We start from the raw sequence: 23,152 nt of genomic DNA, 5'->3' as shown, positions 1-23,152 counted from the left end.
GACCAAGTAAATCGTCCTGGAAAAATAGAGTCTAAACAAGGTGATGTCCCAGACCCTCAGCCAAGGGCAGTAGCAAGACTATTAGTTCTTTACTGTAATTAGTTCTTGCTGTGAATTGTGTGTCTACAGGTATATTCTGTACTTCACCAGCACAAGATACTGCCCAAACTCCATTATCATGTTGCTGCTTGCTGCACTACTTAGTACTAAGGTTAGTTCGTTGCTGGTAATAAAGATGGTTCTCCCCTGTTCTTTCTTGCATGATCTTTCTGGGACAAAAACCCCACAGATACAGAATAGTGACAATGAAGATGGGATCCCAGTAAGTACGATGCTTCCAGTGCTTCAGTTGAGAGAATAAAAGGAAAAAAAGAAAAAAAAACCTTGCAGTGATTCATGTTGTAAGCAAGCAGACTGGGGCTCTTCTCCTACCATGTTAACATGGCTACTTTGAGCAATACTGAAGAATGTGATGGGTCCAATCCATCCATCTGGGACTCATACACTGACCAGTTAGATTTGACTAAGTACAGGCAAACAAAAAGCCCAAAGCCAAAGCACTTTATCACACTTTACTCAAAGCACTCTAGATTAGGTTGGGAGTGAACGGGATCAACATCTGCTGTTCAGTGGCAGGGGGAGGAGGAGAGCTCAGAGTCCAATTGAGCAGCCAGCCATCCCTGACTGACCAGCACAGACCCTCTCTCCCTAACCCCCTCAGCCCCCGTAGGCTGGCTGCTGTGAGCACCAGCAGCTGGAGGATGAGGGGGGAAAGGAGGCCCCCATGCTTCATGGACACTCTTCCCCCACCCCAGCTTGCTAGCTTGGGTCCTGGGGGGAGATGCCGGTAAAAGTGGCAGGGGACCTCCACCTGCCTCCAGCCTTCTGGCAGCTTCAGCTCAGAATTGCCCAACTTCCTGCTGCATGGGGAACTGGGCGTGGGGGGAACACACCCCATGCCACATGCCCCCTCCACCCTGGCTTGCTGGTTTGAGGGTTTGTTTTTTTTGGGGGGGGGGGGCGGGGAGGGTCAAACTGGGCCTATGTGGCAGGAGGGCTCCATTGCCCTCCCCACCACCACTACCACCAGCTCAGTGAAAAGCCACACAGCTCTAAGCTGCAGCCATCAGGAGGCAGAGTGCAAGGAAACAAAGTCCCCTGCCGCGCAGACTCAGCCCAGCCCCCTCCCCTCCTCTAAGCTGCATTATGTGTGCGGCCGTGCAGGCACGCCCCTGGCAGCACAGCATGAGCACACCTGCACATGCTGCGCAGCTTAGACGGAACGCTGTCCCCAAGATCTGAGCTAGCAAGCTCAGTGGGACATTCAGGAGGGGGCCTCCATTCCCATACCCCCAGGTCCCAGCACAGTGAAAAGCCATGCACACCTCCCAGCAGCAGCAGTCAGAGGGCTGGACAGGCAGGGGGGGAATGGAGCTCCCCTGCCATCTGGACCTGGCTTGGCCCTCTCCTGCCAAAACCCAAGCCAGCGAGCTGAAGTGAGGACCCAGGCAGCAGCAGGTCTCTGTTCCTCCCACGTGCCGAGCCATGCAAGGAGGAGACAAAGCCTCTTCAATTTCATCTCTCTGTGACAGCCCAGGGGTGAGGCTGGACCAGTGCTCGCCCAGCACACACTGGCTGAGTCAAGCAGGCTGCCCAGTGAGGGGCCCCTGAGATGCCATCAGAATGTGACCTATCTCAACTCATGATGGGTCTACTTGTGGGGTGTGCCCCTTGGTGTAGTCTCTGGGGGGCCAGGTATGGGAGCCTGAGGAGGAGATATGTCAGCTGTGGAGCATCAGGGCCCATGAAGACTTCATTGACAACTACTGCCAGACCCTTCTCTAGAAGGTAGAGGAGAAACAGACTGAGATGGTAGCCAATGTGATGGCTAACCAAGACGACTCACCTGGAGCTACCTGGAAGAAAATCACCTCATGCTCCAGAAAACACAAGGCCAGAGCAGCTCCTCCCCTGGCCCTGCACAACAGTTACACTGCCCTCCCCATACATGAGGAGGCTCCAATGGTGACACCAGAAGAGGAAGATAAGCAGCTTGCTGCCACCCCAAAAAGAGGTGCAAGGTGGTGGGGGGGCATGAACAACTCATGCCCCCAGCAGCTGGGGGGGCACAGTGGCAGCGGGAGCATGGCAGCAGCAGCAGTAAGCGGAGGAGCTCCCGCAGATGCCACCAGCTCTGTCAGCGGTGAGGGAGGGTGGCAAACGTCGACCAAGGGTCAGCAACCACATGCAGATGCCGCCAGCCAGCAGGGGTCGTGGACCACCCACAATGCTGCCACCAGTGTTGGCGGAAGGCTGGCAAGTGGCGACCGCCCATAGGCACCACTGAGTGCCAGCAGCACCTTTTTGTAGGGGGTGCACCACCACTCATGGGGTGCACATGCACCCCTATTCACCCCCCTATGCATCACTCCTGGTGGGGCAGGGGGAGGACTCCCTCCTGCAGGGCACTGAGGGACTCATCTGCCATCCAGACCAAACCAAGATTGCTGAGGGACAGGGATACACAAATTCAAAACATGTCCAGGAACCAACATACAAGTAAGTCCTATAGACAGAGACACCAGGAGAGCCACCTTTTGCAGGAACTGAGGGAACAGGTCTCCATCAGCAGGACAGGAAGACACAGGCCTCAGTAGGAGGACTCAGGTGCCTATACACTAATACCAGGAGCATGAGGAACAAGCAGGATAAGCTAGCCATCCTACTCTCCAGTACAATCTAGTAGGGATTACGGAGATCTAGTGGGACTTCTCATATGACTGGAAGGTAGCTATAGAGGGCTAACACCCTGCATAGAAGGCACTGGGTGTGGAAGAAAAGTAGAAGCATTGATCTCTATGTGAAAGAGCAGTACATACCTCCTTGGAGGCTGATAATGGCTCAAAAAAATGAACAGTTTCAAACCCTCTGGCAAGTTGCGGGGAGGTGGGGCAGCAAGAGAGATCTAACTGTAGGTGTATACTACAGAACACCAAAGCAGGGGGAGGAACTCAATCTGGAGTTTACCCAAGAATGGAGTGAGGCCGCATGTGCATGTGGCATGGTCGTCACAGACAATTTTAATTATCCGGACACCTCCTTGGAGGAACACTTGGCCAAGTTAGATCACAATTCTTCCTGACCTGTGTCAAGGAGCTCTTCCTGATTCAGGAGGTGCATGGGCCAACTGGAGGTGACATCCTGCTAGACTTGGTCCTGACCAAAGGAGACAGTCTTGTGACTAAACTTAAATACAGAGGGAAGTCTGGGCAACAGTGACCATGATATTATCATGTTCACTGTCTGACGTAAAGTAGACAAACCGGATAATAGGACTGAAGTCTTGGACTTCAAAAATGCAAATATCAACAAGTTTAGATCCCTAGTAGGTCATGCGCTGTGGGACCAGGGACCAAAGGCAAAATGTGGTTGTTCCTTAAGGACACAATCCTTGAAGCACAAAGGAAGTCCATTCCCACACAGAGAAAAGGTGAACAGAAGGGCTAGGAAGTTGTCTTGGCTAAACAGGGAAATCACAGTCCTCTTAAAAAAGAAGAGGCTTTTAAACAATAGAAGCTCAGGGCGGGCACAAGGAGGACTATTCCATGACAGCCCACATTTGTAAGGAACAGACAAGACAGGCTAAAATGCCAATTGAACTTAGATTAGCAATGGGAATCAAGGACATCAAGAAATCCTTATTTAGATACACAGGGAACAGGAGGAAAACAAATGGGAGTGTGGGGCCATTACTCAACAACTCAGGAGAGCTGGTTATCGGTACCCAGAAGAAAACTAAACTCCTGAATGACTACTCCGCCTCATTCTTTCACTGGACAAAGGGGAAACCATGCCAGGTAGAGCACAAGATGAGCACAGTAGGATTAATTGCCTTTCTACTATTTCCATAGAATTGGTGTATGACCAATGTAAAAAAAAATGAGACATACAGGAGACCCTCACAATTCACGGGCGATCCGTTCTGGAGAGCCCAGCAAATGGCAAAATCCATGAATACTGAGGGGATCCCACATCAGACCCCACAGCTGGCCCCCCCCAATGAACAGCTGGAGGCCCAGGGCTCCACCACAGGGCCTGGGGACCAACTGCCGCTGCCTCCAGGGGAGAAGATGCCACCACCACCATTGCCTTCCTCCCCATCCCTAGCACTCACGCTCCCCGCCTCCACCCGCCCAGCTCTGCTCTCCACTCCTCTCCCCAGCTCTCCCCTCCCCTGCCCCACGCAGTACTCCGTGCCTGCTTACACAGAGGCAGGAGCTTGGTGCAGAGACAGAGAGAGCCACAGCAGCGCTCGCCCCAACCCACCCCACTGGTGCAGCTCACCACAAATATTCAAATCTGTGAATAACGGATTCATGAATAGCGAGGGTTTCCTGTACACAAAATCAGCAGGAACAGATGACTTCCATCTGAGAGTGCTGAAGGAGCTGGCCGAAGACATTGCAGAACCCCTGGTGAAACTCTTCCACAATTCATGGCACTCTGGAGAAGTCCCTGAGGACTGGAAGAGGGCCAATGTTGTGCCCATCCACAAGAAGGGCAGGAGGGAGGACCCAGGTAACTACAAGCTAATCAGCCTCACTTCCATCCTAGGGAAAAACCTAGAAAAGTTCATCAAGGAGACTATCTGGGATAAACTTGCAGAAGGTAAGATTCTGAATGACAGCCAGCATGGCTTCATCACAGGCATGTCTTGCCTTACCAAACTCATCTCCTTCTGTGACCAGGGAACTCCCCACCTGGACACGAGAGCAGGTTGACGTATACCTTGACTTCCAAAAAGCCTTTGACGTAGTATCCCACAATGTCCTCATGAGAAAATTGGAGGAATGTGGGCTTAACTCTGAGATAATCAGGTGAGCAAGAAACTGGCTACAAGACAGAACCCAGAGAGTAGGGATCTGTGTCACCCTGGTGAGAAGGGGGAAGCGGTGTCCCACAGGGGCCGATGCTCAGTTCAGTACTTTTCAACATCTTTACTAATGATTTGGATGTGGAGGTGAAGAGCTCACTGGTCAAGTTTGAGGATGACACCAAGTTATGGGGAAGCGTGGTCACGCTTGAAGATAGACTACAGATACAGACAGGCCTGGACAGGCTAGCAAGTTGGGCAGATCGGAATCTGATGAAGTTCAACATCAAGAAATGTAAAGTGCTCCATCTCAGGATGAGAAATCCCCAACACACCTACAGGCTTGGCGGCACCAAACTGACTAGCACCACAAATGAAAGGGACTTGGGGGTAATAATAGACCACAGTATGAATAGGAGGTGGCAGTGCAATGCTGTAGCCAGTAGGGCAAATAAGACTCTGGCATGCATCAATCAGTGCATCTCCAGCAAAGCCAAGGAGGTGATTCTTCTGCTCTACTCAACATTGGTGAGACCACAGCTGGAGTACTGCATCCAGTTCTAGGTACCACGCTTTAACAAGGACGTGATAAAGTTTGAGAGAGTCCAAGAAGAGCCACCCATATGATCAGTCTTAAAAGGCAAGCCATACGAGGAAAGGCTGAAGGATCTGGGACTCTTCAGCCTGAAGAAAAGAAAGAAGGCTGAGAGAGAGAACCTGGTAGCAGCCTACCGCTACACTAGGGGAGTACATCAAGGGCTCGGTGAGTAACTGTTCACCAGGGCACCCAAGGGGAAAACCAGGAGTAATTGCCACAAACTCTGCAAAAATCAATTCAGGCTCAATGTTAGGAAAAACTTCTTCACAGTCAGGGTGTCCAGACTGTGGAATAAGTTCCCTCCGGAACTGGTGCAATCACCTACCCTGGAAATCTTCAAGAGGAGACTAAACAGTCACCTTACTGGGGTCACCTCACCCCCAGTTATTTCCTGCTTGGTGCAGGGACCTGGACCCAATGATCTTCCAAGGATCCTCCCGGCCTTACAATGTATGAATCTGGTACAATTTTCAATAAAACTCTAACCAAATATGCTTTAGTATGATACCACATCTATCCAGGGTTAACTTAGGGCAGGCTCCACCATTTTTAAGCACTGTGTGCCATAAGTATCTGTTTGGTTACAGCTGTAGAGTACTTTCTGGAGCTTACTGCACGATAAGTATAACATCTGTACCTAGCCTTTTAAAGCAAACTATAGCATGCCAGATATGGATCCTGGTATAGTTCAGATTGCAAAGTGGGACTGAAATTGCTTAGGGTATAACTTTATGTTCTTGAATAAAGTGTAATTTAACCTTCATATGACCATTAAGAAGAGAGCACCTGTAAGTTAAGATTACTGATGATAACCAGAAACATGAACTGTTACCTAGTGTCACTGGCTCAGAGACTTTTCGCATTATTTACTCTCTTGTATCTCTGCCCAAGGCCCACAAGTCCTACCACAAGATCCTCCAATTGCTTTAAAAAAAAAAAAAATCACTTTGCACCAACCCCATCCAAAATCAGTCACCATTTCAACCAACCAATGATATCAACTGCCAGAGGAAGAAATTAATGCATATATTCAAATTTGTATCAATTTTCTCAGAACTGTACTTTCAGTACTGGTCTGGAGTCTCTTCTTAGGGACTGTCTGTGGGGTTCAAAACGAAGCCCTACAACATAGATTAATTACAAACCATAATTTAACATTTACCACACCTCAAGAAAAAGCCCCTTGCACGAGCATCTTCAGCAAAATTAATATCAGCCAAAACATTCAAGGAAGAAATCTCCAAGGAAGTTACCACCTATGCACAATACAATTTTTTCTCCCCAAAGAAGCTTCTATAGCTGTGGGGAAAATCATAGACACAATGCATGCTGTTGTTTATGATGTTGACTGCCACTATTACCAACACAAGGGTCACATTGAACACATTTGTTGTCAGAAGTCCAAGGCATCCAGGAAGAAGGAAACAAGGGGAGGGTGTCTTCAGCTATCAGTAATACTGTTGCTGATTCAAAGAAATTTCAGAATGTGAGTTGTCTCCAGATGCCTACACTACTGCATTTATTATTAATGTGGAAACACCAACCTCACAAAAGAGGACATATACAACAGTGATGCTTCAAGGAGCTTCCCATACTACAGGTGTAAACTCAGAACCCAAGTTTACTTTAATATCAGAAAAGACACACAAACTCACTCTGGCCTAGAAATTGTCCACTTTTTGTACCATACAAAGCCCAGCTTGTAGATCATAACAAACAAATAGTTTCAAAGGGTCTAGATAACGTTAACATCCACTATGGACAGAACTGAGGAGTCCTCTGCCTAATAATTGCCAAAGGTCAGAGAGTAAGTTTATTAGGAAAAGAATGGTTCCAGTCACTGGGTATCAAATTAACAAGAGCATCATAGCAGACACCTTACAAAATGTCCTTAGGGATTTCAGCAAGGTCTTTGATAAACAACTCGGTGCCTATGAAGGCAAGCCTGTGCTATTTACACAGGAACTGCAAGCATTCCTGGATCTGCTTTAATTTCTACCATTCTTTCCTAAAAGACAAGGCTACAGTTACTGAGCCTTTCTATTGTCTCTTGGATAAGGATGCCATCTGGAAATGGACTAAACTGCATGATAAGACTTGCAATGACGTGAAGTGATTGTTCTCATCTAACAACATGTTAGTTCATTATAACACGGAAAAGACGCTTCTGTTAACTTGCAACGTTTCACCTTATGGAGTAGGGACTGATCTCGGTCACTTCCAAAATGATGGATGTGAAGCTCCTATTGCCTACTATTCATGAACCATGACTAAGACCAAGAAAATTTATGCCCAAATTGATAGAGAAGCTCTTGCAGTCATTGCTGGGGTTAGGAAATTCCATGACTACATATATACACAATATATCCACAATTGTGACAGGTCATAAACCATTGCTAAGGTTATTCACCAAGAATGGACCAACACTCCAAATCATTTCACCATGTATGCTTTTTGATCCTTACTTTTCAAAGGCATATACCTTTGAAATTCAACACTACCCTGGGAAGTTGATAGCAAATACAGATGCACTGAGTCATTTGCTATTATCTTGTGCTGAGTTTACTGTCCCTCCAATCTCTGTAGTTCTGATGCTGATCTCCAGGCAGATGGCATTGTTTGTATAACTACTAAGGATCCAGTGTTAGCCTGAGCACTAAACTGGGCATAGAAGTGGTGGACTTCAAAAAGAGGCCGCAAATGAAATTACGATATTCATTACACATCAACATGAATTTTCCCTGATTAGGGATGCCTATGGAGTAGCCAAGTGGTCACTTTCAATGCAGGACAAACAGGTTCTCAAAACCTTCCAAGCAGGACATCCAGGGATTTTTTGCTTGCCAGAAGTTGCATTTGGTGGCCAAGGTTAGATGCTGATATTTAGCAAATACTAAAGAGGTGTAAACCATGCCAAGCTACACACCATATACCAACTAAGGCTCCAGTCCTTCCATAGAAAGTGACCAGGACACCATGATTGTGCCTGCACACAGATTTTGCTGGCCCTTTCCAAGGCTGAAATTCTTTATTGTCATTCGTTCTTTCTTAAAGTAGTCAAAAACATTTCCATTTCAAAGAATTCACACACTGTAATCCAAGTTTTACAGCAGCTGGTTGCAAACTCATGGTCTCACAGATATCACTGTCCGAAAATGCTGTGCAATTCACATCTGAAAATTTTTTAAACTTTATGGAAAGGAATCTTATCAGTAACACCACATCTGTGCCGTTCTACCAGACATCAAATGGTCAAGATGAGCAGATGGTCCAAACTACTGAAGATGCATTGAAGTGAACTGGAATGAATTGAAGTGATTAGAACTAAAAATTAGCTAATTTCTTACTACAGCAACATGCAACTCCGTGCATTGCTACAGGTCACAGTCCTGCAAAATGACTAATGAACTGCCAGGTAAAAACTTGTTTGGATCAGCTCCACCCAGATATGGTAGCCAAATACTAGAAGAAGAAAATCATTTCTCCAAGAAACGAGATGTTTTACCTATAAGAACGACTGAACCTGCATACATCTAAAACTATACCACTGGGCTGTAGTGGGTGCCTGTATCTGTCCTTGGGAGCTACAGGACTAGTATCACATAAGATCTAAACTTCAGATGGAAAAACATTTTGCTGTCAAGTTAACCAAATGCACAGTCAAGTCTCAGACAATGTGCCGTATGCAACACCAGAAGGTGCTGTACAGCTAGTGAAGTTAGTTCTAATGAGTCCATCAACTTCTGTTTTAAACCCATCAATACTTCTAGTTGCAGAAGCTACTCTAAAAACTAAATTGGTTGCTGTTCTGCTTAGAGTTAAGAGTATTTGGTTATTGTTAATAAAGATGGTTCCCGTTCTCCCCTTCATGACCTCTCCAGGACAAAATTCCCACAAATACACAATGGTTCTTTATATAAAGTTCCTATAAATACAGCATTGTTTCCATATCATAAGCCTTATGAAGATATCACCAGCAGTCCTCTTGCTGCTTCAGGCACAAGCTACAATGCTCAACCAATACCGATGGCTGTGAGAAGATTAACACAGGTCTACACCATCTTGGAGGCTGCATGACATAAACAGGTTTCCTTTTGTTTTATTTTTGTTGGGGGTTTGGGGGGTTTTTTTGGGGGGGTGTAAATTCCCCACTTAAAATATACACCCCAATTTTGGAGGGGGTGGTTAAAGGTACCTGTGTATGTGACAAAATACGGTATTTCATATTTCTGATATATGTCATTAGACTTTTGCACTAACTTTTATTTTCTGCAAGAACTTTAATTGGGGGTTTGGAAGCATTTTTGGCATAGATAAGGCTGCCTAGCAATACCTCAAACCCTTCCAATAATAATACAAATCTCAGAAATGCAAACAATCTTCTAATTTTTTTTTTTTTTTTTTTTTGCAGTGCAATAGTTTTTGCAATCTATGAGAATTGGCACTCGGTACCATCTGACAGCTGAATTCAGGGACTGTCCCACAATATATATTTTATGACATAAGTGCTTTGTATTCTCTATATCACTACCAAAACTTTAGATTCTTATAAGCCATTTTATGGGGGTTTTATCTTATGACTACTTTGACTACATGACCCAAACTTGGTCTGCAAATTCTAGCTAAGACCTGCTAAAAAATTCTAATTTCTAAGATTCTCTCTTAATGCATCCAGCTTTTAGATTAACCAGAATATTAAAAAACAAATCTTTACTGGAGGCCAGTATTTAAGGAATGTATCAACCCTGACAAGGCACTGAAACGTTCAAAGCTGTCAAGGTATAAAGATCCAAGAGCAATTTGCAATACTGATTCAAATAATTTTCTGCACCTAGGGCAAATCTCATAAGAAGCCCCCTTTTTAGGCCTCTGATGCTAAACAGAAAGGAGTTGAGCAGTAACATGCACAGTAGACACTGCAGTCTGTCAAGGACAAGTCTAGAATTTACAAGTGCTAGGTTTCAACATATGTATCGGCTCCGTGCTAACAACAACTGAACCTCTTGCTTGCCACAGAGCAACCATCTCACAATATACACATGAATTACTTTCTTTATCACAGGAGTTGTTTTTATAAACTCCTTATAGCTATTTTGATAGTGCTTACTGAATAGGGCAAAATATATGTCAAACCTTGCCAAAACCTATATCCTTCAGGCCATATCATTTTGTGGATAGGGTCAGTGTAATAGTACAAGTCAGTAAACAGAAATATTATTAAAAATAAGTAGGAAACAAATATTTACCACACAGTTTTCCTAAGGAGCAGTATTTCAAGATCCCCTTACTCAAATGACTCCAAATTTGTATCACAGTTTCATGACTAAATAATACACAATTTTTGTTATTATACAAATATGCACGTGGATTTTAAGGCACTTTGAAACAAGTTTTCTAACTATTCTCTGGGCACAGGGTGCTCCACAACTGAATGCAACAGACTGAACGTAGAGGAATATCATATACCTAATAAGGGTGCCTTCGTACAATAAATAGTAAACCAATCCATTAGAGTTTTGAACAGTATAAAGATGTATGTATACATTCAAAAAAAAAAAACCCCTGAGCTTAGTAATTTTACTCTGAAGCAGAAATGCTGCTGGGTCTAAGTCTCAGAAAAGACAGAAGCTATTGCTAAGTCTCAATATAATACCATCTACTATGGAATCTCTCTCACAATAATCCCAAAAAACATACCAGAAAAAAAAATTAAACCTGATTCCTAGTGACATTAACAAAAACTTTGAGATGATTATCTGAATGAACCATGACATCACATGAAATTTGCCATTATCAGCCTGTTTTTCATTTTCTAATAATTTAACTCACTTGATGATACATGGTTTTCGTTAATAAGGCTAGTTGATAAGCTTCTGTACAAACATTGACTTATCTTGGTTTTCATCATCTTAAAGGAATTCACACCTTGAATATACATTATATTTCATTATAATTTCATTGTTCTACTTCTTTGGTTTTATCTAGTATTAAAAAGAAAGGCTTAAAGGGGAAAGAATAAAAAGTAAAATTAATATTAAAAACAATTTTTGCTCCATCAAGTTTAAGATTCATCTGGTCTCATTTTTCCATACACTTGGCATGTACATGATAGACTACAAGCTCTGAAGGCATTTAAAATCTATTCTGTCAAAACCTAATTAAACACTTAGCTCACAAAGTGACAATAAATCAGAAAGAGAACAGTCCACATGACTAACCAAATTTATGTAAGTCATGCTTATAACAGTTATTAATCCCTCAACCAGGGTATTTATTATGGATAAATTGACAGATTCAATTGCAACAGAACCAGCAGAGCTCTTACAGTTATAAAACAAAGGTAGCCCATGTTGTTCCTTTCTTTTCCTTACGGGTCACAGTAGATCTCCCTTTCCTTATCACCTTCCTGACATTCTTTCCCTCATCTTACCTTACGGGGTTTACTCGTAATTCCAGTTACAAAACAAAAGGATCTCTCTATACGATTTATAAAGAGAACATACTGCTTTTTTTCTAAGTAGTATCCTTAACATATAGTACTTTGCTTCAAAATAAAAATATGCATATGAATGAGAAAGCAAAACACCTTTAACAATTCAGGTAAGGAGACATGTTGGGGAGAGCTTCAGAAAGAAAAAAACCAAAAAAACAGGATCTGCAGCAGCAATTGCCAGACACCAATGATGGTACCAGAACATTTTCTATAGCTCTCTCCATCCCGTAAGCAGCTGACAAGATCTTTGTTATAACCCTGCCACTTTCACTAGCAGTCAAAAGGCTATCATTTTTTAGGCTCTAATATTTCCTTCCTCCCCTTCCTCCCCAGCCATATCTCACAAACTACTACACATTCCTTTAGTCCCTCAAATAATCTAACTTTCAACTTATAAAAAATTAGATCCAAAAATTAAACTAAATCATAATATCACTGTGGGTCTCAGGAGACTTTTTTTCAGCTCAAACTGTTCATTCTGCTCATAGTTTATATCCTTGAATCTTGCCTCTCTAGATCTCATTCATTTGGGCAGAGATCTCAATATCTAGAACAAACAGCACAATGCAGTCCAAATCTCAGTTGTCACCTCTTACTATACCAACTAACAAAATGTTCAGAAAATGTACAAGCTAGAGGCATTCTGCAAAAACCTTAACACATTGATACAATTTGAAACAAGTGTAAAAGAACAATGTAAATCCATATCACAAGGTTTTTTCCTACTTTTCCATTAACTTTCCCTCCCACAATATAACAAAGGCTTCTTACCTCAAAGGAAAAATAAAAAACATAGCATTACAATGTGTTTGAAGTTTGAGGTAGCCCTCATGGTCATGCAGAAAAGACAAACAGCATATAGTATTTGAAAAAGCATTGTTTTATGTATATAACCCATGCAAAGGCTAACAATTTGGGGGAAAAGTACATACTTTTAGTTTACAATCCTCTTCTAGTGTATATTACACATGGAATTTTCAGATATACAAAAATCTGTCCACTGGCATTTTTAAGGAACTATTTATCAAGTCAATATTTAACACATTTTAAACTATGCTTATGTACAAGAAATAAAATTGGATTAAAAATGAACTTACTGCTTATTAAAATGTGCAATAATGTAGTTATTGGGTATTTTTATATACAAAAGTAAAATAAAGAATATTCCTGCAACCCAGGAGGCTGAAGTTTTTTGGGGGGGTTTTAAATGAAAAGGACTCCAATTTTACTCAAACCATGGCAAATTTTAACTAGATTTAATTTGTAGGTTTGACCATCAGATCTGGTTTGCTCAATTTTATGTTATCACAAGCTGACATACGCTTGCAAATGTGTAAGTTAGGGATACTAAATGACTGCCATTTCATTTTTCAAAGAACGGAAACACAAAGAATAGGGGTGGAGAAGATTGCCCCTCTGATTGCCTCTATGATGGTCATTCTCCTAAGTGCTGTCATATTGATGTTTTCAAGCTTTTTTGAGAAAACACAGTGCAATGAAACCTAAAAATGTTATTATTCTTTAAAATAACTGCACAATGTTTCTGGAAGGAATGTGCTTTTTAATCATACACCTAACTGTTTTCTTACCTCAAACATGGTCCAAGCAACAACAAAAAAATCCAAATCACAGAAATCTCTCTCAATTTCCAAGCCTGCCATTGTGTGAAATATGCTACAAACAAGTAATGGATCTATTATAACATGGAATACCTGTAAGTTTTGTTGCACACTGCCTCACAGTGACACTTTCAACTACAAAACTTATTTTCAAAGATATTCCCTCAATGTGGATTCAAAGTATAAGACAGTTTTCCAGCCTTTTAGGGAGAGTGAGGGGACCCTGGACTAGGTTTTTGGTTGTGGCAACGGAACAGAACCAAAACTGCAAGGCGGGGGGGGAACCAGGGAAAGAGATGACGGTTTCTGTTAGGCAGCCCCCAAATCCAGTTATTGCTCCCCCTCTCAGTCCTTCTACATACCTCTATCCCATTCCCCTTTCACATGCTGCTGGCTTTATATGAGGGGCTCTGCTACTGCATCATTACCATCTTAGGCCAACAGCCCCCAGGGCTCCTCCAACAACTTTGGATGCTGTATCACCTCCTGCTTCCCCAGTGGCTTAGCTTTTTTGTCCCTCATCTGCTCTCCAGAGAAAGGAGAGTAAACTACAGTAGGGCTTGAGCAGATGTTTGGTTCTGGATAGGAAATGAGAAACAGCAGGTTGGGCTGACATTTTTTTTGTGGAAAGCAAGGCAGATGTAGCTGCAGAAGTCCAATTCAGTTCCTTAGTCCCACCTATGAAAAAATATCACCATTTAGCCTGCCTGCTGCCTCTTCCCTAGGTGCTCTCAGGGAGGTGAGCAACAGAGCAGTGCAGGTCTGTTCCCTGACAAGGGCTTTCTAGGACCAAGCTCTCTCCCTCCCCCCACCTTGGAAGGAGAAAAAGCACGCAAAGGACTGTAGGATACTGGAGGACCTTACCAACCAGAGAAACAGACAGCCATTTCAAGTCAGTGCAGGAAGAGAAAGATGTTCCCAATTGGCTCTTCTATGGAAAAATGAATGCACTTCCATTTCTCTTTCATAGAAAACCCTTTGAATGGCTACACACCTTTTTCTATGCTGGAAAAAAGTTTTTTTCTCCCAAAAATAAAATATAAGGTCTGAGGGAAGGCATAAGCCACCAGCAGGGGCAGATCTAATAGGGCCACACAGGTGTGGCCACAAACCCCCTTCTGCCACTGCCATCCCCAAGTGACCCAAATGGAGCGGGATCCCCAGAGCTGCTCCCGACTGCTCCAGTCACAAGCTACAGCTGTGTAGGGCTTGGCAGCAGACAGCAGCAGCAGCAGCAGCAGCAGCAATCAGGTTTCCTTTTTCAGCACCTGCTCTCTGCCTTCTCCTACCACTGGTCACCTGCTGGCTGGGAGCCAGATGATGGAAGGAGTCCTTCCCCCACCACTGGCCCAACTGATGCAGACATGAAGAGTGCCCCAAAACCACCCCTGCCCTGCTCTAGCCACAGGCTGCAGAGGTGCCAAGCTTAGCTCTGCATAGTAGCAGGAGCATACAAGTTCCTCTTTTCAGAGCCTGCTTCCAACTGGGGGACATCTGAGGACTGGAGCGGCTCTGGGACTCTCCCATGGCTGGATCAGCCAAGGGGGTCGTGCCAGTAGAACTGGACAAGTGCCCCCACCCTGCTTTGAATGCCTGCTCCCTGCCCAGCTCCCTAGCCCAGGGACTCCAACTATGCTTTGTCCCACTCCCACACCCCACTTTAGTTAATCCAGGATCTGTCCATGGCCAAAGTAAAAATGGCTATACATGTAAAGTGCTATCTTATCCAGTCTATTCTAACTCCACTAAACTTACAAGCTTTTTACCAATTTCATGTATTAACAATCAGCTAGAATGTGAATTTCAAGTGTATGATATTCAAAATTCCATAAAATTTATGCTTACTATAAGAAACATGAATTTATGAATGCTTTTAAACCAGGGGCAGTCAAAATATGGCACGTGGGCCAGATCCGGCCCACCAAGCACTTCCCTCCAGCCCATGGAGCCTCTTCAAAACTCAGGTAATGGTGGCTGCCTCTCTAAAAGTCTCCAGTGGGAGCTGACAGCACCAGCCACCTGCTGCAGCACCTCAGGCTGTTTACTTGGGTTCTGGTTGCAAGGTAACCAACCCAGACCTCAGCCTGACCCTGCTGGCCTCACCCCGCTCCTGGCTCAGACCACGTTTGCAGCTTGGGAGGGGCAGGGGGGCTGAGCCAGAACCTGTGACACCAGTGAGGGGAAGGTGCGTCTGGGCCAGTTCTGCCTCCTGCATGAGACTAGAAAGGGCCCTGCCCTGCAGGTAAACCCAGGAAAGTGGCTGCTGGGTAGGCTTTCCCTGCGCGATGCCATGCCATACTGCTGGGGCTGGGTCAGCACTGGGGAGGGGAAGCAACAGCTGGGCCACAGCTCCAGCCCAGTCAGCACCAGGGAGGAGAGGTGATGGCAGAGCTGTGTGTCACTCAGGACAGGACAAGCCCAGCTGGAGCAGCAGGGGCTCAGCTGCACTTTCCCCCTACCTGCGCCGGTCAGTCCTGAGTGACACACGGCTCCACCGCCATTTCTGCTGGCCAGTGCCAACCCAGCCAGGTTCATCCCATTCCCAGCAGCATGTGGGAAGCCGGCTTCAGCTGCATGCCGCTTTTCCTGGGCAGTGCTGACCCAGCTGGGCCCATCCCATCCCATGAAGCTGGCTTTCCATGTGCTGCTGGGGACGGGACGAACCCAGCCAGGTCAGAACCAGCCAGAAGTGGCAGCAAAGCTGTGTGCTGCTCAGGACTGACCGGCGCAGTAGGGGGGAAAGTGCAGCTAAGTCCCTGCCGCTCCAGCCAGGCTCATCCGGTCCCCAGCAGCACACAGAAAGCCGGCTTCAGCTGCATGCCGCTTTTCCTGGCCAGTGCCAACCCAGCTGAGCCCATCCCATCCAGAGCAGCATGTGGCTGAAGCCAGCTTCCCCATGTGCTGCTGGGAACAGGGTGAGCCCGGCTGGGTCAGCACTGGTCAGCGGAAGCGGCAGTGGAGCCTCCTGCCTCTTGGGACCAGCTGGCACAGGTAGGGGGAAAGTGCAGCAGCATGTGGGGAAGCTGCCACTTGATAAGGGACAGGATGGGCCAGCCAGGCCTCACCAGGGAGAGAAAGCTGTGGCTGAGCCCCCTGCGGCTCGGGACGGGAGGGGGCCTACAGCACTGAAGGGGGCTGCGCTGGTGAGGGGACCTGGGCCTGGGCTGGCTTCTGCTGTGCCACGTTGGGGGGGGTGGCTGGGATGGGTCAGGACCAGGTCATGCTGGCACCAGTGATGGGTGAGGAGGTTGGCCAGCTTTTGATGCCTGGGGTGTGATGAGGTAGGCTGGGTCCTTGCTTGTGGGAGGGGGTCTGGTCAGGGGATGGGAAGCTGGGCTACATTCTGCTGTCCTGCAGGTAAGGAGGGGCTAAGCCAGGTCCTGCCCCACAGGTGAGGGGAAGGGCATGCTGGGCTGGTTTCTGCTGTGCTGTGGGGTGCCAGCCCCTGTCTTGCAGCTAGGAACCCTTGCTGGGAGGGAATAGGTCTGGCCATGAGGTCCTGACGTTGTAGCTGGGAACCAGGTGCTGCCAGGGTGGCCCTGGCTGGCTCCTTGCCCACATGCAGGTCCAGGCTTGCAGCTGGCAACTGCCTGCTGGAGCCAAAACAGGACAGACAGGGCTGGCTCCTTGCTGTGCTATGCAGGTCAGGGCCTTGTAGTTAAGAACTGCTTGCCATTGGAGCCATGGGCAGCATGGTGTAGGCTGGGCCCTGGTAGGTACATAGGCCCAGTGCTCCTAGTGCAGTTACTGGCACACCTGCACCTAGTATAGTTACTAGCACATTTTTAGTATATGATACTTTATTTATACTTCATTAAAATGATTTGTTCTAAAAGACTTTGTATGCAGTCCTTGACTCAACTGGTTTGGCTCCATGCTGGGGGAGGTATGATGCCCCTGAAACTCCACCGCTGGGGCAGGATGTTAGAGGGGTCACAACTCCTTGCTACCTCGTAAGTTGTGTCTGTGCCTCGTGGCCCATAAGGCAGAACTCTTAGGGCCCCAAGAGCAGGCCACGCAGTGTGAGGGTAGGTCCTGGTGTTGGGAAGTGTTTCCCAGTCAAGGGGTACACCTTCTGATGTCAGGGATCATGTGATGAGGGCAGAGGATTCTGGGACAGATACAGTGAGTGGGGCGGTTTGGTGTTGGGTGGGTGGGGCTTATGACACAGACCATATGACAGGGTGTAACTTTTGGTTCCAAGGCCACGTCTCCAAAAGGAGTACTTCCAGGGGCAAGGGGAGGGACTTCCAGTGGCAAAGGTCAGGGGTTGGGGGGGACGGGGACGGGACTTCTGGTCCCAAGATGGTGACCAGGGGGCGGAGCAACTGAAGGGGCAGGGCTACCCATGCGGCCCTCAACAGCTCACCAAAACTCAAACGGCCTTCTGCCCGAAATAATTGCCCGCCCCTATTTTAAAGTTATTAGAAAATTTAAAGTGACACTGATTTACTAAATAAATCATTGAAAAAAAGGTATCAGCAACAGGACATTAAATTGCACTTATATTAATTTACCAATTAGAACTAAAATTATTGGACAAAGGACAATAAAAGGGGCAGTCCATAAATAACACTGCTCTTTTTAACAAATACTCAAAAGTAATCTGAAATTGTTTAACATAGAGTCATTGCTGCTTAACTAAAGTTTGTAAAGTTTGATTGACATACATGATCTTCATAAACTAACTGGAAAAAGTGAATTAATCAACAGCTGTAAAGACCTGAATCCAAATACAGCATCTCTTCTTTATGCTAATTTCTATTAAACAATAATTATACAATGTTTTATTTGGCAGAACCTAGTAGTGCTGAAACTGACTGTCAGCATTATTATTATTATTATTATTATTATTATACCAGCCTGATTGCAGAGGTTATAACTCAGCTATAAAAATTCTCTCAAGATTATGACTGGTAATAAACAATAGCCTAAGAACAATCTTTTATTTGCAATAATTTACTACCCAAATTCACATATAATTCCTTGGACATTCTAAGAAGATAATGCGAAAAAATGCTTGGTGGCCCTTTTATAACTCAAGCTACCACAAACATATTATAGCCCATTGTCCCTTCACATACAATGTGCAGTTTTAAAAAATGAATATGCATTTTAATGTTGGAAAATTTCAACCACATAAATGCACTTATCTTGATTAATTATCAATATCCTTTTAACACTAATGTCTCTAGCTGTATTACCGTAAGACAGATCTCTCTGGTAATGGAGTAGTTATATTGTTACAATCTATTATGTAAATGGACACACAGGAATTTTCTGTCCGTTGAAAAAATTAAAAATTGGAAGACATCATAGGCATCTCTTAGCAGTAATCAGTCATTCTTCTCAAGTGCAATGACTTTCTCAACCAACTTTAAAAGTTTGTTTTGTTTCTACAGATTTTCATAGTTTCATAGTAGCTAGGGTCAGGGGGGACCTGAACAGATCATCTAGCCTGACCCCCTGCCACAGGCAGGAATGAATGCTGGGGTCACAAGGCCCCAGACAGGTGATCATCCAACCTCCTCTTAAATTTGCTCAAGATAGAGGCAAGGACTACTTCTCTGGGAAGCTGGTTCCAGATTTTGGCCACCCTAACTGTAAAAAGTGTCTGAGGGAAGTGTCACTTCCCTCAGACATCACAACTACCTGTATAATCCCACCATTAAAATGCTTTAATATGAAGGAACATTTATAATCCACAATGATAACAGCATTTATTATTTACAAACTCCAACAAAGAGAATTAGATGATAAACATGACCACCAAGATGTAAAAATCTTACATGCTATAAAATTTCTAAGTGAGGAGACTAAGGGCACAGAAAGAAGTGACAATTTTCACCCGGCCACAGAACGCAATCTATAGCTGTGACTGAACACAAGCACATGGCTGCACACCGCTTAAAAACAGCTGGTTTGGAAAAAATCTAAACTCTCATTGCAGGGGGGTTCAGGTGAAGCCTTTTCAAAGCACAGCATCTTCTTTAACTTCATCTGTGCTGCCACCCAGCCTATCTCTGTGTTCAGAACAGGAGAGGAGAAGGGATGTGGAGGAAGTTTGATATGGGGGTTTTTCAGCCCCCTCTGCAGGGTAGGATGGGCATATTGGAGGTAGGGCTCCAATTCATCCACCCCACCGTCCAGTGCCAATTGAGGAACCCCTAGAATGAGCTCCCTCTACTTCTTCCCCCCGCCCCCATTCTGAAGACAGGGACAGGCTGGGAGGGAGGAGGGGCCATTATTGCTAGGGGCTTGGGGCCAACAGCTAAATTCCCCTCCCCCCCAGAGCCAACAGTGAATTTCTGTTTGGTCCGGGAGATCACTGCAGCTCAGAATGCTTCCTGTAAAGCATTCCGAGTTACAGCAGAGAGCTGAACTTCTGTCTGTGCCCTTAATCTAGACACACATTTTTAGATGTCAAACTATATTATTTTACCCGATGTATATATTTAATCATGCATTGTAAGCACAAGTCACTAAGAATTAAAACAAGCCAAAACAGAAACTAAACAGAAAAAGAAAAATGAACCAATAATACACAGGAAAGAATCCAAAAAAGAGCCAGAAAAAAATTATTTTATACTGTCACCAATAATGTATTTTTTGTGCTTGCACTTCTCAAATATTCAGATTTGACATGATTTAGATAAATATCTACCAGCATTAAACAAACACAGAGAAAGAGTGAATTACACAGAAAGAGTCATAACAAAATGGGACAAAATGTCTGAAAATAAATTTAAAAAATAAAAATAAAAAATCATAAGGAACACCTCAAGTAATGGAGCTTTAATCCAAAAGAGATCATTCATCATTTTAATCTTTCTTTAGTATTTTAATCTGTTTTATTACTGTGTTTAAGTTGTAACCATTTCAAGTCTTTACCTTGATTATTTACTTTTCAAAAATTGATCTTAAGCCAAGATGGCTGAAGCATCAATAAAGTCATTAGTAGTAAACACTCTCAGAAGGACAACTGATTTCTAATCTAATTATTTGAAAACTAAAAGTTTGGGCAATGATTCTTACCTCAGTTACTTTAGCTTGAAGCCTTAAAACTTCAGGACTCATGCGGGGAATATCTATATGAATCTAATCGGAAAGAACAAAAAAAAAAAAAAAGCTTTTTTTTTTTTTTAGGAAAAACAAATACACTTCAAAAATACATACTAACATTCTTTAATTTTTATTTCTTCTACTAAAGTAATGGTTAAAATAAGCATATATTTTGAGCTACCATTTAGATTCCGACTATAAAACATTTCCAGTTTTGTCCTAAAAGCTAGATGTTACAGGAATGACATTGAATTCTCAGGATCAGGCCCTACATTTTTAAGTAATTCAGAAATTATAAAAGGCCAAAATAGGGTAACACCATTTCTTTTCACTGCACAGAATGTTATATGACACCATGAAGGCTTGTAAATTGTAGTCTTATTTGTCAAATTCCAAATATCGACTTTAGTAACAGTGGAAAACATACTCCCTGGTTCTAATAAAGTAACATTAACGACAATTACACTATAGGATTAATATGAAAGTGCAATGCCTGAACTAATGAGGAAAGAAGAACTTTTCTAATTTTGTATCTTGCTAGTAGTGGCACCTGAGGGAAGCTATCATTGATGGCTTAATCTTTAGAGAAAGAGTCTAAGAAGAAGTGTAAACCCAAGTAGGAATTGATGTTTTGATTTACAAATAGTAAACTGCTCTTCAGTCTCAGAATTAAACAATTTGAAGAAAGCAGCAATTTTAAATTACAGCTTCCTCACTGTGAATGTAAGGTGGCCACAACCTCCCATATGAGTGCCACCAGTGACACAGGCAGCTTCTGCACAGCACATAGCAGATTAAGGAGAGGACAGGCAGCACAACAGCAGACAGGCGAGGAAGCAAAAACCAGAGCAACACATTACATATGGAGCATGGGGCAGGAAGCAAAAAAGAATCAGAGCAGCAGAGAAATCAGAGGAAGGTGACTAGCGTGGCAATCAGGGAGAGTACAAAGCTAATTTGTGGCACCTGCCAGAAAGGCTGGCCCTCACTGGTATAAACAAACAATAAATAATATTATTCTCTCTCCTGGTGAAAGAGTAATGTCTTGCAGCAGCAGGGTGGCCACTAGAATATGAAGGTATTTCCACCTTTCCACACATCTGCAATAGTATTGAATTACTTCACTCCTTTGCTAACAGTAAAGAAAGACGTATCAAATCATGAAGTCTGTACTACTGCATATATACATTTAAAATTAAGTATTATCAAAATATAATCTCCAATCGTCTTTGTAACACCTACACACACACTGGGTCATAGATTGTGTTTTTGTGTGCGTGTGTGTTTTGTGTGAACAAGATGGCTCCTGTTGTTCTGGCCCCTGTGCTCAGCACATGGCAAGCTGGGACCAGAGGAAGCAGAAGATCCTCTAGGCAGACGAGAGAGAGATAGGCTGAAGCATGGCACTCTCTAACTGGACACGGCTTGGGTGATGTCATGTAAGATATATCAAGAACAACTTAACCAAAATTTCTAGCTTTCTCTCCTGGGGCTACCTAGAGCTGCACAGCTAAATTAGGAGCCAGAAAACCTACTTATGGAGGGTTCTCCCCTCCTCCCCCGCTTCACTGGAGAGGCAAGCAAAAGCTATGGGATGGAAAAGCCTCAGGTACAGAGAGAGAAAGTCTGTCTCAGAGTTTGAGACTCCTATTTCCTTCCTCTTTCCCCACCTTTTTTTTTCCTTAAGTTGATTAAATGCCATGGGAATATTAATCCCTGGAGCAAACTGCCCAGAAATGGGTCCAGCAGTTACTGGCCCCTGTGTTTGGGGATTGTATTGCCTCAACATTGTGGTATAGCTGAGACTGGATGTCCAGGCTGCTGCAGCCATAGGCCTAGGCCCTTTTTGCTGTTTCACAGCTACTGCATTTCAGTTTAGCTGTGTGGTTGAGCTCCAGCCATATGTTTGACTTGGCAGATTTGGGCCAGGGTGAAACCTGGCATGATTTAAGCCAGGGTGAGACATGGCACAATTTGTTGTTTATCCAGGCTTCAGTGCAGTACAGACCTGGTCAGCTTTTTGCTGCCCCGTTCAGGTTGAGATGGGCCTGGGCCTCCTTTTGTCCTTTTTGTAGTTTATGTCCCAACCAAGCAGTGTGATTGGGCACTAGATGTAGTTCAGGCCCAAGCCAAGCTAGGCCTGACCTTTCCTCCAAGCTCTTTTGTATTTTTCTATCCAGCAGAGCTGGGACTGGGACTAGGAATTTTGGGGTGCAGTATGCTAACAAAAACCAGTTAACCCCTCAAAGGCACCTTACAGAAGTGGAAGTCAGCACTCTACCGCTTCTCCAGGAGCAACAGAACCTCTTGCAATGCAGAAAGACCAACACTCTTGAGCAGTTACCCATGGCGCAGTAAACCCAACAAGCAGCTCATAGGACTCGTGTGTGCCCTCCTCTTCAGCTGGTATAGGGATGCAGACCCCCAGAACTACAATTTGGGGAACCCCAAGCCCCAGACTGAATGGGCATGCGTGAAGCCTCCTCAGGAAGGTGCCATCTACAGAC

The 23,152-nt window shown here is 44.5% G+C and overlaps 1 protein-coding gene across 2 annotated transcripts in view; it reads right to left on the bottom strand.

Annotated features, from left to right (window-relative positions):
• The window catches only part of TBC1D22A (TBC1 domain family member 22A), a 449,980-nt gene that overhangs the window by 337,560 nt on the left and 89,268 nt on the right, over window positions 1–23,152 (bottom strand). Inside the window, exon 7 of one of the 2 annotated variants that reach the window (XM_090042105.1) lies at window positions 20,619–20,681. The exons of the other annotated variant lie outside the window; for it this stretch is intronic. Within the exon in view, the coding sequence (XP_089898231.1) occupies window positions 20,619–20,681 (63 nt within the window). The remainder of the gene's footprint in view (window positions 1–20,618; window positions 20,682–23,152) is intronic. 2 annotated transcript variants of the gene reach the window in all.

Source organism: Crocodylus siamensis, chromosome 4 (assembly GCF_052110815.1).
Source record: "Crocodylus siamensis isolate JL-2025a chromosome 4, ASM5211081v1, whole genome shotgun sequence".
Classification (NCBI taxonomy): Eukaryota; Metazoa; Chordata; order Crocodylia; family Crocodylidae; genus Crocodylus; species Crocodylus siamensis.
The sequence above is the reverse complement of the archived record's forward strand: the minus strand, read 5'-3'. Positions and strand labels throughout refer to the sequence as shown.